General features: G+C 39.6%; 1 protein-coding gene across 1 annotated transcript; it reads left to right on the forward strand.

Annotated features, from left to right (window-relative positions):
* The first annotated feature begins 1,696 nt into the window (after nt 1-1,696).
* wsb1 (WD repeat and SOCS box containing 1) lies at nt 1,697-14,353 on the forward strand. The gene is made up of 9 exons (XM_084716779.1): nt 1,697-2,091; nt 4,307-4,475; nt 6,473-6,756; nt 7,528-7,659; nt 8,492-8,592; nt 11,574-11,746; nt 12,076-12,189; nt 13,645-13,752; nt 14,047-14,353. The coding sequence occupies exons 1-9, from the start codon at nt 2,052-2,054 to the stop codon at nt 14,207-14,209; spliced, it is 1,284 nt and encodes a 427-aa protein (XP_084572905.1). The 5' UTR covers nt 1,697-2,051; the 3' UTR covers nt 14,210-14,353.
* Nucleotides 14,354-14,878: the final 525 nt, after the last annotated feature.

The following is a 14,878-nucleotide window of genomic DNA, read 5'->3' on the forward strand; positions in this document are numbered from 1 at the left end:
TAGTAAATGTTGCCAGTTAAAGCAATAAATTCCTCAGTGCTGCTATATTGACCAAGTGATGTCACAGTGATGTCATAGCAATGTAGTTGGTGTTAAGAAAGAACTACAGGCTATTTCAGCTTGGATTTCTAGTCTCTTCTTCTGGGGCGTGCTACGTGAGTATTTTTGTCACACTATGTTCTGGCCAACAAAGTAACAGCTGTAGGTGTAGGGTGATGACGCACGTCAACATGGGCATGTGCATCAGAAGCTTGAGCGCAATGCATCCTGGTACGTGGAGGCAGTGTAATATATTAATTCAGTGTTTCCCAAACTTGAGCTTCAGGCTCTGCTCATGATCTGGTGAGAATGTACGCCATATCCACAGAGCACAGACCACATCCTGGGCTGGAGGCGTTCCAGCCCTTTTACATGGAGCTCACTCTGAATTAGTCATTGAAATGCTAAACAGGAAGAGCACATTAAAAATATCTGAAATTCATCTGAAGAAATCAACAGTTGTGGTTTCAGCCACTCTCTCAGTAGTGTGATGATTGTTAGTGACTGTTATGTTTTCTTGAATGCAAAGAAATTTTACAGTCATTGATATAATTTTTGATTTGATTTGTTTCTGAATCATATATGTAAATACATTAACATGACTAGTAAAGGTTTTTTTTCTCAAGTTTTTTTGTCCTCTGATATTTTTCACTTTTTGGTGCAAATACCATAAATAATGAAAATAATAATAACATTTGAGGCAATCCTTGAGGTTTGGTCCTTTCAAGGGCAAAACCAGAAATAAGTAAGACAATTAATTCATTATTTTCCTTCTCTTTAAGGTTTAAATCACCCAATCTCCTTTTTTCCTTTGAAGTATGACATTATTTATTTTTTATTTATTTATTTTACATTTGATGTTTGTATTTCCCAGGATATGTTGTTCATTAGGGGTGTCAGTATGAAAAAGCTAGTAATGTTTTGTCGTTTGCAACCTTACTTGCGGCAGACTTGTTAAAAATTTTTTATAAAGGTAACCTTAGAATGAGCTCTTTATATCTCTGGAGGGAGCAGGTCACCTCTCCATGGAGGCCGCCATGTTTCACCACCAAACACTGGCACTACATACTGGTTGTGCCACTAAATCCTACAAACTGGTTCTTTAATTTCAGTCTGGAGAAATGTACATTATATTATAATGTACATTTATTATAGTATCATGGTGAAAAAAAAAAAGAAAAAAAAAAAGTTATTTTACATTTTTTCTGTTAAATAATAGACATTTTCAGATAAATTTACTGAAAAAACTGTCAATTTAGGAAAGCTACAAGCTACGTAGTACATTATTGTACTACGGTATAAGTTTTATTATTTTTACTATTCAACAAACATTCAGTGTAATTTAAAATGGGAATGTTTTACATTCAAGTTTTAGGTTTATTAAAAAATATGTTTGTATGACAGGTACTGATACTGATACAACTGCATGCACATACAGTATTCTTCTGAAGGAAAATCCACGCGCTGTACCAGCGGATGGCGGTAATGCGCCATTTTGATTTTCGAAGGCAGAAGAAGAGGGGAGAAAGTAGAGCTGCAAAAAACAGAGAGCAGAGAGACACAGTGGCAGGGGGAGGTCTTAATAGTATCACCATGGCAACTGTGCTGACGTATAATGAAAACCCTCCCACAGCTCTGTAGTCGCCCTCCTTTAGATGAAAATAGCTCGGTGCAATCTAGTCAGTAGCCATTGTATAGCAAGGGGTCGTATCCGAGACTACGGTATCGATTACGATAATTACGTGTTAAAAGGTTTTAATCCGAGTAAGAGTCAACACCCGAGTAGTGGAATTATACATTTAAGCAGCTGTCGAATAAGTAAAGAAAAAAAAGACTTTTACAGAGGTCGAACGACGACTGGGACGTTAAGCTCGGCGGAGGGATACAACCGACTTCACTAGACAGCAGAAGGGGAAAAGCCACTGTCTAATTTCGCTCTTTTTATTTCCTCCAGATATCTTAGTTTTACAGTCCGTACTTGGCTTTTCTCTTAAGTCTGTGCCCTTATTTAGATGGCAAGCTTCCCAGACTCTGTCAACGAAAATGATATAGGTAAGTAGAATAAAATGCATGTATCATATGTCTGTGGGCAGGACCTGTGTGTGAGCAGCAGTAGCGTGCTATTAAGACGTCAAGTTACGTTCAAAGTTGAGTAATGGTGCATTGTAACCTGAAAAATAATACCAACATTTGTTAGTATAACGTACCCGCCAGTTTAAATGCGTGTGCGTAAGTGAATGTTCCTTTGAAGCCCGGGGCTTGTGTTGGCATTAGAGCTAGCCGAACAGCCTACACGCGTCGGAGGCAGACAGTGCGCCGTCTCACTGACGGACTATAAAGTGCACTGTTTGGGTTGCACATCTTTAAAGTCCAGTCGGTTTATTACAGTTTATTATGATTAGCCGACGGTCTGTTATCATTTTCACTCTTCAGGCTGACGTTTATGGTTGAAGCCAGAGTTCCTTTTTCACTCGTTGCTGAGTCAAAGCTCTGGCTAGAGGCTTCCCTCCCCCACACAGCAGCACAGGCTGATTCATAACCTGCTTCACTCAGACTGGAGACGACGTGCCTGCTAACACGCCACACGCTCTGTGCCCTGAAACTGTATATAAACTATCTTACTTGTCTGTGATGTTAGTTAGGTACATTGTTAAATTCTTCCCATCTCCAAATGTCAGGCAGTACAAATTACAATTGCACTGCCCTTAATGTGATTTCTATTCTTAATTATCTTCAGAATCTATAATTTTCTCCTGTAGCAATATACTTACCTTTACTATCATGGACTTAAAAAGACAATCCAACTCCCTCCATGCTTGCCTGTACAGAGAAATCAGAAAAGTTCCCAATAATAACCTGTGTTAGCACTGAGAAGAATGTTTTTTTTTAGATTTTTTAAAGCCAGCACTGTAGGGTTAAAAGATCATATAGCAAATATTTTAACAGCTATTATAATTGCAAAATTATTCACAATAAGATAGGATGATCATTTCATTTTCACTGAAGAAAAAGATTAAATCATGATGATGTGACATTTGTTGGCGCCTGTACCAAACAAACATGTTTGTTTACTTCTTGAGAGCAAGATTAGTAGGCACCACTGCAGTATATAATTACAATGCTATTTTTTTGTCATGTTTCCTTTATCAAAAACTGCAGCTTGGATATTGCACTGGGCATATATATTATTTTAATTAATTATGCAGCCCTATTTTGTAGCAACATGCCTATCTTCACAATCTTGTATTTAAAAGATAGGCCTAATCAAACTCTCCTCTTGCTTACATGTCCAGACAAATCCAGAAAGTTCCCAGTACTTACCTCTACCACTCCCTATACACAATAATTTGTTTAGGTTAGTTAAACTACCTTATTTGTCCCAAAGGAAATCTGTTATCATTAATGAAATGTTAATGGGAGTGATGAGTCCAGCAGAATTACTGTATGTTAAAAAAAAAAAAAAAGTATTGATGGACCATGTGTCTACTAGAACCTTACTTTTTTCAAAGCTTCATTCTAATGCATGTATATGTGGTCATAAAACGTGTCAAATTAAGTCTGGTATGTCCTGAGACCCCATTCTCATACTTTTTTGTGCTATTTGTGTGCTCCAGAAAGTTATCGTGACATGTTCTCCATAACTCTGTTAGTTGTGCTTTAAAAATCTTTAAGAGTTACATGGGAAATGTTAGCCAAAGGTTACTTTTCAAAGCAAACATAACTGTCCTAAGCAAATTGACTTTGGGAAAGTATAGCTCAATACTTTTAGAGGTCAAGTATGGATCAAAAATATTGATATTTAGGCCTCTAGAGCATTTCCTGAACAGTTTATTTTGTTGACAGTTTGTTGATAAACACTAACAAATTAAAACCGTTTTTGAAATCCAAGTGTGCTTTTCAGCAATTCTTATTTGTTTTATTACAAAGAATTTAACCTATTTGTCCCACCCACTGTTTTTGTACAAGTAGTGTGGTTAACCCAGTTAGCCAATCAGATGCTTGCAACGGTGACAAGCCCTCTCATAAATGTGTGTGAGTGAAGAGGTTACTTTGGGATGATTGGAATTCCTGTGCGTAGGCTGAATAAGCTGAGGGGTTGTAACATGTTAATAAGTGATCTCATGATGGGTGGAGCTGAAGTAACCATGTTGTTGGTGTTTTTCCAGGTAAAGCTAGTTGGGCAGGCTGAATAAGCAGAGGGGGTGTAACATGTTAATAACTGATCTCGATGTGTAGAGCTGAACTAATTGCGTTGTTGTTTTTTCAGGTAAGGCTAAGTTCATTGGTGAACTCCTGGTGCCTGTTGCTCCCTTTGACCAGAAGTCTGGGCGTGAGACTTGGACGGTAGCCTTTGCACCCAATGGTTCCTACTTCGCTTGGTCTCAGGGGCATCGCATTGTCAGGCTCATTCCCTGGACAAAATGCCTGAAGGACTTGTAAGTATCATTTGAAAATATAGTACTACCAGTATTAAAATGTAGCAGCCATGTACTTGTGTTATTCATGGAATATTTAAGGGCTCAAGCACTGCAGGTGCTGGAACCTTGTTGGAATAATTCTTCTTATTATCCTATGAAAGTGTAACTGAAGCCGCAACACCAACAGCAACCATACTTGTCACAAACATTCAAAAATGTACCAACTACTAAAGAAAATATGTTTCAGTTTTTTGGCAATAAATATTCTGAACCATACAAGTTAGAAGCAAAATTGATTTTCCTTGGATTCAATGGATGATGTCCCATCTGTCAGGAAAGGATACCAACCCATTTTGACCAGGTGATTCTCTGACATTTTGACTTAAGTCCAAAACCTTTAAAAGTTCTCCCAGCTTTCAAGTTTGATTGAATCTTCACCAAGCAGAAAGTACTGAACAACACAAAGATTTTGAAAAGTCATTTTTATATTCCCTTCTGTTTTCTAGACATTAATTTAAGCGATGAAATTATAAACCACAGTAAAATTACTGATGAAACTGTTTAAAATCGCACTTTGAAAAACTAAATACCGTCCAACATCAACAAAGGTGAAATATCAGTGTTTTTATTGATGGAAAACAAACCCAAAGGGCAACATGTCATTTCAAATCTTTGAGAGGTTTTAATATAAAACTTGATGAAATTATTTTAGTGTGTGGATACGTTTTCAGCACATTTTCACAGTACCACAATACAACTGATAAATTAGATCATTTTGGTCACTCTAATCATGACAGGAATTTTTCTTACCGTTTCATCTTTAATAAGTTTTTTTTACATTGTGTTGAGATAATTTTCAGAAATGAGACACGGGTTAAAGATATTGTAACCAAATTGTATGTTTATTTCCAGTTGTGCATTGTATTTCCCCCCTAAAATTAAGCTAACATGATCTGTAGTCACACCCCAGTCAGCAAGTGAGATGTGGTTCTCATTGATCAAAGTGGGCAGGGTTTATTAGTGACTAATTCAAATGCAATGCAAAACCAGTAAATTCCCCAGAGATTAACAGCAGCCTGAACTTGATGTGTTCAGATTTTCTGCCACTTGTTGACTGGTTGTTCTGTGCAGCTATATCACTGCATATTTTGCCATAAAATGTAATCGTAATGAAGTTTCCACTGTGCTGTATCATCTGCAGTGTTCAAGAAAACAGTCAACTCTGTAGTTACACAGCATGAAATAAGGTCATAGTATTTTTTTCACTTGGCCAATAAATTACATAGTTCTGCATAAACAGTATAGTGTTGGTGTTTGGCAAATCTGTGTGCGAGTAGAAGTTTCCTGCAGTTTGCTGGCTCTTGGTATCCCTCCCTGGCTAATGCAGGCAGCAGAACGAACACAAAGAGGTGATCCTCAGTGCCAAGGACACGTGGCTTGTATTATCTGCTCCTTTTCTGCTTAACAGGCTCTTTTTCCACTCAATAATAGGGCCTTGTGACTCTCAGAGCCACACTTTGAAATAGTGTGCAGAACAAATGCTGCTTGTTCCCAAACATCAGGCAGGGGTTGGTTGGCTGCTTTTTTCCCTGCAGTGGCAAAAAAGCCAACTTTTGCTGCTGACTAGTACCTTTGTTAAAACACATTTAGTTTTTTCTTGAGCCCAGGGTTTACTTTTACTGTGAACAAGTTACAGGAAGTGCAATGCGTTTATCGCGCAATTTGCGGAGTTTCAGCAGTTCAGTTATAAATATTGCAGGGAGGAATAGTACAAACTAACAGCCACAGTGAGCTGAAAAAGGCTTAAGGTAACAGACTCTTACTGTGATTTCTAACCAGCACACCTCTAACTCATCATCAGGGTGAACAACAAGGTAAACAAAGTGTGTGGTCTTGTAGAAAAAAAGCATTCCATTGAGCCTCACCTGCTTGCGGTCATTCACAGTATGGCTTGGAACAACTGTGTTGTCTCCTCTTGACCTCCTCTTGTATGTGTCTCAATTCTCTTGCTTTAGTTCCATGGGTCATGGTGGAGAGGGTACCAATGCCTTGAGCCCCCGGCACTTGTCCCGTCAGAACAGCTCTGGAGGCCAGGTAATCCCGGTGGTTGGCGAGCCCCCCGAGCACACCATCGACTGCGGTGACATTGTCTGGGGCCTGGCCTTCGGCTCCTCTGTGCCAGAGAAGCAGAGCCGCTGTGTTAACATCGAGTGGCACCGCTTCAAGTTTGGCCAGGACCAGCTGCTGTTGGCAACAGGCCTCAACAATGGTCGCATCAAGATCTGGGATGTTTACACTGGTGAGGACACAATGATTTTAATTAGACATAGATTATATCTTCAGCTTGATTAGTTGGTACTCAGATAAGGTAATAAATACTAAGGCAATATCATGTTTAAAGTGAAGCATGTTGTGAACTAACAGTGATATTGAAAGGTTTCATAGGTATAAAATCAGCCTTTTGTAAGATGTTTTGTCATTTTCTGAAACCAACAGACAGCCTACGGAATACACTTTAACTTGTAACTTTTATCATCTGATTCTATCCTCCACATTCCTCACATTCTGACCTCCCCCAAGAATGTTCAACAATTTGTAAACAGAATGCAAGGTAGAAAAAAAGAAAGCTGCAGACTGCTGATTAACACGCTGCTCCTGCTAAGCCTCCTATGTGAACAGTGGTTAATGTTCAGAAAAGAGCCTAGGATTCAGGAGGCTAATATATCTTGCATGCATTCTGTTTCTCTTTACCTTCGCAGGGCTAAGACTTTTTGAAAGTTGATTGGTTTTCAGCGATTAAATAGAATTAGTCCTCCTGTCATTCCAGGCTATACTCATAGTTTTGTCTTTGTGTCATTCTTGTGGTTTTCCTCTGTAGCACTCTGTTAAGCACATAAAGGTGGATTCTTGTGGAGCAGAATTGCAGCTCTTGCTGTACCTGTAAACATTGTATCTCTGAAATTTTCATAGTTAAATGCTACAAGTTGTCAAACTTAAAATAGGATTAGTTGCACTTCACAGTGGATGAGTTTTTCATGACTGTTCTATTTGATTTGATGGGTTGTTGCAGGAAAACTGTTGCTGAATCTGATGGACCATACTGATGTAGTGCGAGACTTGACCTTTGCTCCTGATGGCAGTCTAATGCTGGTCTCTGCATCGAGAGATAAGACCCTGCGTGTGTGGGACCTCAAAGATGATGGTATGGAGACACTCTGTCCTTAATGGAAAGCTTTTTTTTCACCTTTCTTTCTAATGCTTTTTTTTCTCTTTTCATTCTTGCACTTCACTTGTAGTGAGGTGATAACAGTCCTTTCTTTCAATTTATTGGAGCATGCTGTTGCCAAGCCCAGTGTTTAAAAAGTATGACAAACATCCAGGGCATAGTGCTAGGCTATAAACATGAAGAACGGTCCAGTGATTTGGTAATCTTTGTTATTTTGCATATGCAGAGAAAATACAGTTGCCCAGACTTTGACAGTCCCTGATCTGCTGTATGGTTCGCATGAACCATTGACAGATTGTGTGAGCAATAGTCTGGGTCAAACATGGATGATGGCCCCCTTTGCATACCACTGTGACCTACATTCCTTCCATAAATTGTTCATTAGGCCGTTAAAATCAGTTGCACATGCGGCTCATGCTTAGTTTACCCTTAATGAGTTACTGGGAAAGGTTTATTATTCCGCTGCTGAAAATAGTTCCAGACAAAGGCACTATTTCCTCTGCTGAAAACTACAGAGACCAACCATTTAAGTACATTACTTAGGACATTACTGACCACAAGAAGGATATTATGCTCAAATATTTTTATATGGTAAATGTAATAAATACCATAAGTATGAGTCATGAATGTGAATAACGCATGCGTCACTGGTTCAGTTCTGACTTGAGGACCTTCATAGCTTGTCCTCCCCTCCCTTCTGTTTGCATCTATTCTGTCCCTTTACAAAAAGTCTGACTCATGATGTGGCGATGATGGTAAAGAACATGGTGTACTGCTTCATCTAAGAGACTGTTTGTTTGTCTTGTAGGTAACATGGTTAAGGTTTTGCGGGGGCATCAGAACTGGGTGTACTGCAGCGCCTTCTCCCCTGACTCCTCCATCCTGTGCTCAGTTGGCGCTGGCAAAGCAGTACGTATACAAGTTTCTTTTTAATAATTTTGTTGGGTTTGCTAGCTAATCTGTGTGCAATTGCTTGTGACCAGTTATGCTCAATAAGTCTAAAAATGAAAAACACTCCCATCTGCCCCACCCTCCCATTTCCACCTTAGGATAAACTGTGCTCGATGTCATGATAAATTGAGCTACCTGCACTTAGATTCTGTTTGGTTTTGGTTTGCAGTGGAAAAAAGGCTTTTTGGTGTTCTGAAGTTTGCATGCAAGAACAGACTGTTTTCACTACTGCTATATATAAGTGAATTTGTTTCATCATACAATTTAGATACCACTGAAAAATATTTATGTTGAAGAACAAACTAGACCTTCAGATCTTTACAGCAGGAAAATCTTTGAAGAAAAAATTAAGTAACTTCATACAAGAAAGTTCATAGAAGAAAAATTTCTATTTCGTTTATTATATGTTGAATGGACTCATATTTCTGCAGCCCTTAAGGCAGACATGTGTCTGGATATTGATAAACTGGCCACCAGTAGTTCATTTTAAGTACAATCTTGCAGCTCTAGATCAGTCTGAATATGGTGGTAATGGTAGACATGGTGGTAGCTTTGTTAGGCTGTGTGTGTCCCTACAGTGTGTGTCTTGCTCTCCCTGTCACAGGTGGTGGCAGAGCTCAATGTGTGATTGGTTTTGAACGGAGCGCCGCGCTGACATTTTGAGCAGCCGGTGTAAACCGGGGACGCACAGTGCACAATGCCCAAAGGCCTGGCCAGGGGCAGCCTGGCACCTGACCCGCAAGGTCAATCTGTACGTAGGTGCTGCTCCGTGTCTGTCTACCTCTGCTGTCGCAGTTCCTCTATTTATTTTAATTTCAGTTTAAAACTATCATTAAACTGGTTATTAAATACTCCCTCTATCCCCCCTCACCTCCCACCTCTCTCCCAAACCCACTTCCACACCTCCCCTTTATCTTTATAGAGCTCCGTCAACTGTCTGCACATGTTAGCATCTCTTTTGTTACTAGGATTTCTGTTACTGTTAGTTTAAATGTAACCCTTGTAGCATACAGTGTAACATTGTAATGCTGCCAGTGGCACGTTAAAGCAAACTATTCAGCCAGTCACAACAGCTTAATAATCAGCGTGCCCCTCCCTTCACTGTCAGTGTAAGCCAGCAGCTGCCAGTACTTTGCTAATGTTACATTAATGCCCTTTGTCTTGGAATTATTGTGCTGTTGATATACAGATATTAAAACATTTTAGTGCCTTTTCCATGCGCTTGTATTCTATAAATGTCAGCTGTTCCTTTAAAACAATTGAGAAAAACATTCAAAGTGGCCAGTTATTTGGTAACTTTTCCATCTACAGTTCTTCTGGGGCCTTTTCTGCTTTTATAAAGAGCATTTGCTGTTGGCAGCAATGGTGGAAAAACAAAGTAATACTGTATTTGATCCACATTTACCCACCAGCATACTTATGATGAAAACCAGTGGTGGAATAAAGTACACTAACTCAAGAGATATTGTTACATACAATCAACACAATCAACCTTACTTTAATGTCTATTTTCTGCTACTTTCTACTTCTACTCCACTCCATTTTGGAGGCAAATATTGCACTTTGTTACTGCACTGCATTTGTTATAACTTAAGTTACTAGTTATTTTGCAGATTCAAATAATTAATATAGATTAACTAATAAATTATGATGAATCATGAATTATTATGAACTACTCCACAGAAGTAATTTTAATGAGCACCAACTTCACCAGCTGCAGCATTAAAGTAATGAACACAGTATTGCATCACTAATTATAATTCAGTAATATATTATATCTAATACTCTGAATTAGGCCATTCTGCACAATTACTCTTGGTACTTCCATGTATATTTTGATGGTAATAGTTTTTAACTTTTGCCTAAGATTTTGAATGCAATTCTGTGGCAATTTTACTTCCAAGTAAAAGACCTGAGTACTTCCTCCACCACTGTTTAAAACAGCGCTAAGAATTTCACCAGAGAAAATTATGCTGCTGTTTTTAACTTCAACTGGGAAACAAAAACAGGAAATTAATAAGTACAGAGAGGAAGAACCCTGCTCAAGAAACAGAACCATTAACCTGCATGTGACTGTTATGATTTTTAAGTAGATCATTAATTGCAGTTGTTCACAAGCAGTGTTTTCAGCACTTTTACACATTTTCAATTTCTACCCAAGAGTGACAACTTTCCGAAGTTACATAACTGTATAGTTTTCACATGATTTATAGATAGATATTAATACAAAAAAAATCAGACCGTGTCTGACTGTTTAAAGCAAAAGGCTTGATCACTTTTCTACCAGTGTGTATGTGTGTGTATAGTATGTATGTATGTGTGTGTGTGTGTATGTATGTATGAATATGTGTACTTTGCCAGAGGTGTCAACCCTTTGGCCATAAAATATTCTTTTCTCTTGCAGTATCTGTCTCTCTTCGTAGGCTTCTGCCGGAGGTGCGAGTCTATTGTAAACACAGTGAACTAAAACTCTGAAAGGGGAAACCAGTGGAGTAACATTATGTTACCTTAAGTTACTACTTGTTTTATTTTCTCTTTTTTTGTGTAGACTTTTTATGTTAATGGAATTATTTATGTAGTACATTTGATAATGTATTAAAAGATGTATACATTTAAATTAAGATGTTGTAGTTTAATACTATTATATAAAAATGTTGAAATGTTAATTGTAATTGTCCATATAGGTGAAGTGTTGCATTTTGACGTAGCCTTGCTGCTTGTGTAGCATGTCCTCTTTTGTTTGTTTGGCCTGGTTAAAGGTTACAAAGCTTTACAATGACATAACTTGAGCATAACTGTTTAATTCTGATTTAATTCATGTTGCTTAATTTAATTTATAAATGCTTTATGTGCACATAGTAATGATAAGTGTAAAATAGCACATCTATTCTATACCCAATCATTCCATGGGCTATAACAGTCCTCTCTTCACGTTGCAGGTGTTCCTATGGAACATGGATAAGTACACGTTGATCCGGAAGCTGGAGGGGCACCACAATGATGTGGTGTCTTGTGAGTTTTCACCAGATGGGGCGCTGTTGGCCACTGCCTCGTATGACACCCGGGTCATCGTGTGGGACCACCACAAGGCCACCATCCTGCTGGAACTAGGGTATGAAATACACACTTTATTATTCATAACCAAATATGTAAGGGTGGAGTATTCTGACTGGTTCCATTTGTATTTTGTAAAATATTGTATTTGTTAAGTATTGTGGCAAAAATCATTTTTATGTGTCCATCAGCTGAAGATCCCAAGATGTGATTGAGAGCTGTGTAAAATATATTTATATGTCTTTCTAATATTAGCTACTGGTCATACCAGACCAAATAAGGCTGTATTTGCAAATCTCCAGAGTGGATTATGTGCAGAAGTGTGTTTTATTTCTTATGAGAAATTTTCCTGTGACCCTGATGCTCACTCTTCTCCTCGGTCTCCAGCCATCTCTTCCCTCCTCCATCACCTATTTTTGCTGGAGGGGCAAATGACCGCTGGGTTCGCTCTGTGAGCTTCTGCCCTGATGGCCGCCACATTGCCAGCATTACTGATGACAGGTGAGGCACTGGATGACATCAGAGTATTCTAAACTTGTCTCTTTTTATTAACATCTCTCTCGGTGTACAGTTTTCTGTTTCATTGGTTGATCTCTGGTTTGAGATTTCATTGCTGTCCCAGTTGCTTTTAGAGGAACAACAGTTTTTTTTCTTTGGCAGATCTTTGAAAATGAAAACATTAATATGCTGACCGTCAGTGTAAACTTTCAAAAACAATTATTTAAAATCCAAATATATTTTCTCTCTTGTAGGCAGTTGTGTTACTCTCTGTTGTTGGTGGTCAGCTATATCCACATGAGCATGTTTCCACAGTAGAGAAACAAGCGAATTGTTTGCCACACTCATATTTTAAGCGTTCAAACCCTGAACAAGCAGTGATTTCAGTATGAGCCTTGACAAATCCACGTGTGCAGCTGTGTACTTCTTGAGTGAATGTTTGTTCACTACAGCCTTTTTCTGATGCCTACTCATGCACATGGACTGATGTGTAAACAGCAGAATGCAGCAGAAAAGCTTCACTGTTTGCTGCAGCTTGTTTTTTTCAATCTTGCAGGGAGTCATGAGTCTTAATGGAACTTGAAAACACATGGCTACTGTATATTGCTCTGTTAGGACGGGTCACATGACTGTCACAAGTGAGCTATTAATCACTCTGATTGCTGTCTGGCCAAGCACTGAATTGTTGGTAGAAAACATGTTGAGAACAGAGGAACAAGAGCGGCAAGAGAGCCCTGCAAAATGGAGGCTGTTTTCGGGGGAGGCACAGCAAACCTGAGGCAGAGAACACCGCCCTGGTGGGCTACAGTGGTCAGCCCTAGAGTGTGGAGGTGGTGTGACAGCCAGTCTAACCTGTCTGTGGTAGAGTGTAGTAGATGTTGTCTTAATGTGCTGGAAAACCAGTTTCTCAAATCACTTCAGAATCAGGCTGAGGCCACAAAGTGGTAGTTGTTTAGACTAGGCACTGCAGACTTGTTAGACACAGGGACAGGGACAATGGTAGCTGTCTTGAAGCAGTGATGTCAGTAATAACATGAACTAGCTGGTTGGTACATGTTTCCAGTACACAGCCAGGGATGGGAACAAGCCCAGCAGCTTTACTCATATTGAATTTCAGCAGAATTCTTCCACCTACATGGAATATTTGATGGCCACAAAATAACTTTTTGTGGCCATGATGTGGACCTAATGCTGTAATCTAGTAATTTAAGTTTTTCGTAAGATGGGGCGCATCAGGATTTTAGCTCAGGTGACATTGACTGAGCGATCACAGTCGAGGCAAACAGCTCCAGTAGTTATTTTCTTGTGTGCAAGCTGTGCTGCTGGTTAAACACTGATGCGAGGTTAGTCTAATAATCATCAGCTGGACACGTTTTACTCAACAGTTTGTTTAAACCATAACATACAAAGGTGTGGTCTGGATTGTGACAGCATTGTTTTTGTTCTGTCTTTGCTCAGGTTGGTTCGTTTCTGGAGCATCGAGGAAAGGGCTCCTCAGGCCATCGCCTCTCTCTCTAATGGCCTCTGCTGTGCCTTCTCTGCTGAAGGAAGTGTTCTTGCTGCTGGGTAAGACACTAGCATACACACATGTTCATATACACACATCCTGAACACACAGATCACATGACGCCGCCCCAGTCACACCTCACTGACTCCTTCCCTTTGATCAAGCAGTCAAGGAAACCAGTTCTCCATGTTTTGCCTCAGCTGGCCATCTCCACAGGCAGATCGTATGCATTCTTAGCTTTGGAATTTTCCACTGAACTCACTTACAATGTTCCAGTGCAATCTTGTGAGTTGCACAGTTATACTGCCTTCCTCCTTTTTGATTTGTAATCATTTTTTTTTCTTTTCTTCAAGGACTCGCGATGGCAGTGTGCACTTCTGGGAGTGTCCTCGTAGCATCGCCAGTCTGCAGCACATGTGCAGGATGGCCCTTCGCCGGGTGATGACCACCCAGCAGGTGGAGGCCCTGGCCATTCCCACGCCGCTCCGCGACTACCTGACTTACAAAGTCATCTAATTCCTCCCACCCACCACCCCAGCACCGGCTGATGCAGCTGCACCTGCTGCAGCAGCAGCATGCTGGAAAACCAATGAATCCCTTCTTTTTGGAAAATTAAACAGTTTTTCATAGAACTTTGTTGAACAAACAAAGGACAGAAGGAAAAACATTAACCCCAGAGACATGTCCTCGCCTCAAGCCCCCACTACATCCGTTTGCAGTAGGATGTTGTGTTATTTTGTACATATTTATTTTTGTAAGTGTTTAGTAATTTAGTGTGCTGAGGCCAGCACACTGTTTCTGCCTGTAAGGTCAAGTTATTTCTGGGGCGTCCTGTCCCCTCTGTCATATCAGTGAGGCACCGATAAGTGTTCAGCTCTTTTTCCAGCTGGTTTCAACTCCACTAGGCTCATCAAACCCTTCATATTTCCCTCTGACTTGAAATGGCTGTCGCACTTAATGTGAGAAGCTTTGCAGTGGTGCTTGCTCTTAATGTCAGGTTTTCTGTTCGCGAGTGGGTGAACTAAAGGGAAGAGACATCGGAGATTTAAAGAATATAGGGTTTGAAGGCCAAGACTCAGATCTGTGAACTACTGATACTGTGGAAGTATAGCTTCATTATTGTCATGTTATAAAAGAAAAACAAAATCAAGCAGTTTCTCTCAAACAGTATTTTCACCACCAGAA

This window comes from Lutjanus erythropterus, chromosome 4 (assembly GCF_056507025.1).
Source record: "Lutjanus erythropterus isolate fLutEry1 chromosome 4, fLutEry1.hap2, whole genome shotgun sequence".
In the NCBI taxonomy this organism is placed as follows: domain Eukaryota; kingdom Metazoa; phylum Chordata; class Actinopteri; order Lutjaniformes; family Lutjanidae; genus Lutjanus; species Lutjanus erythropterus.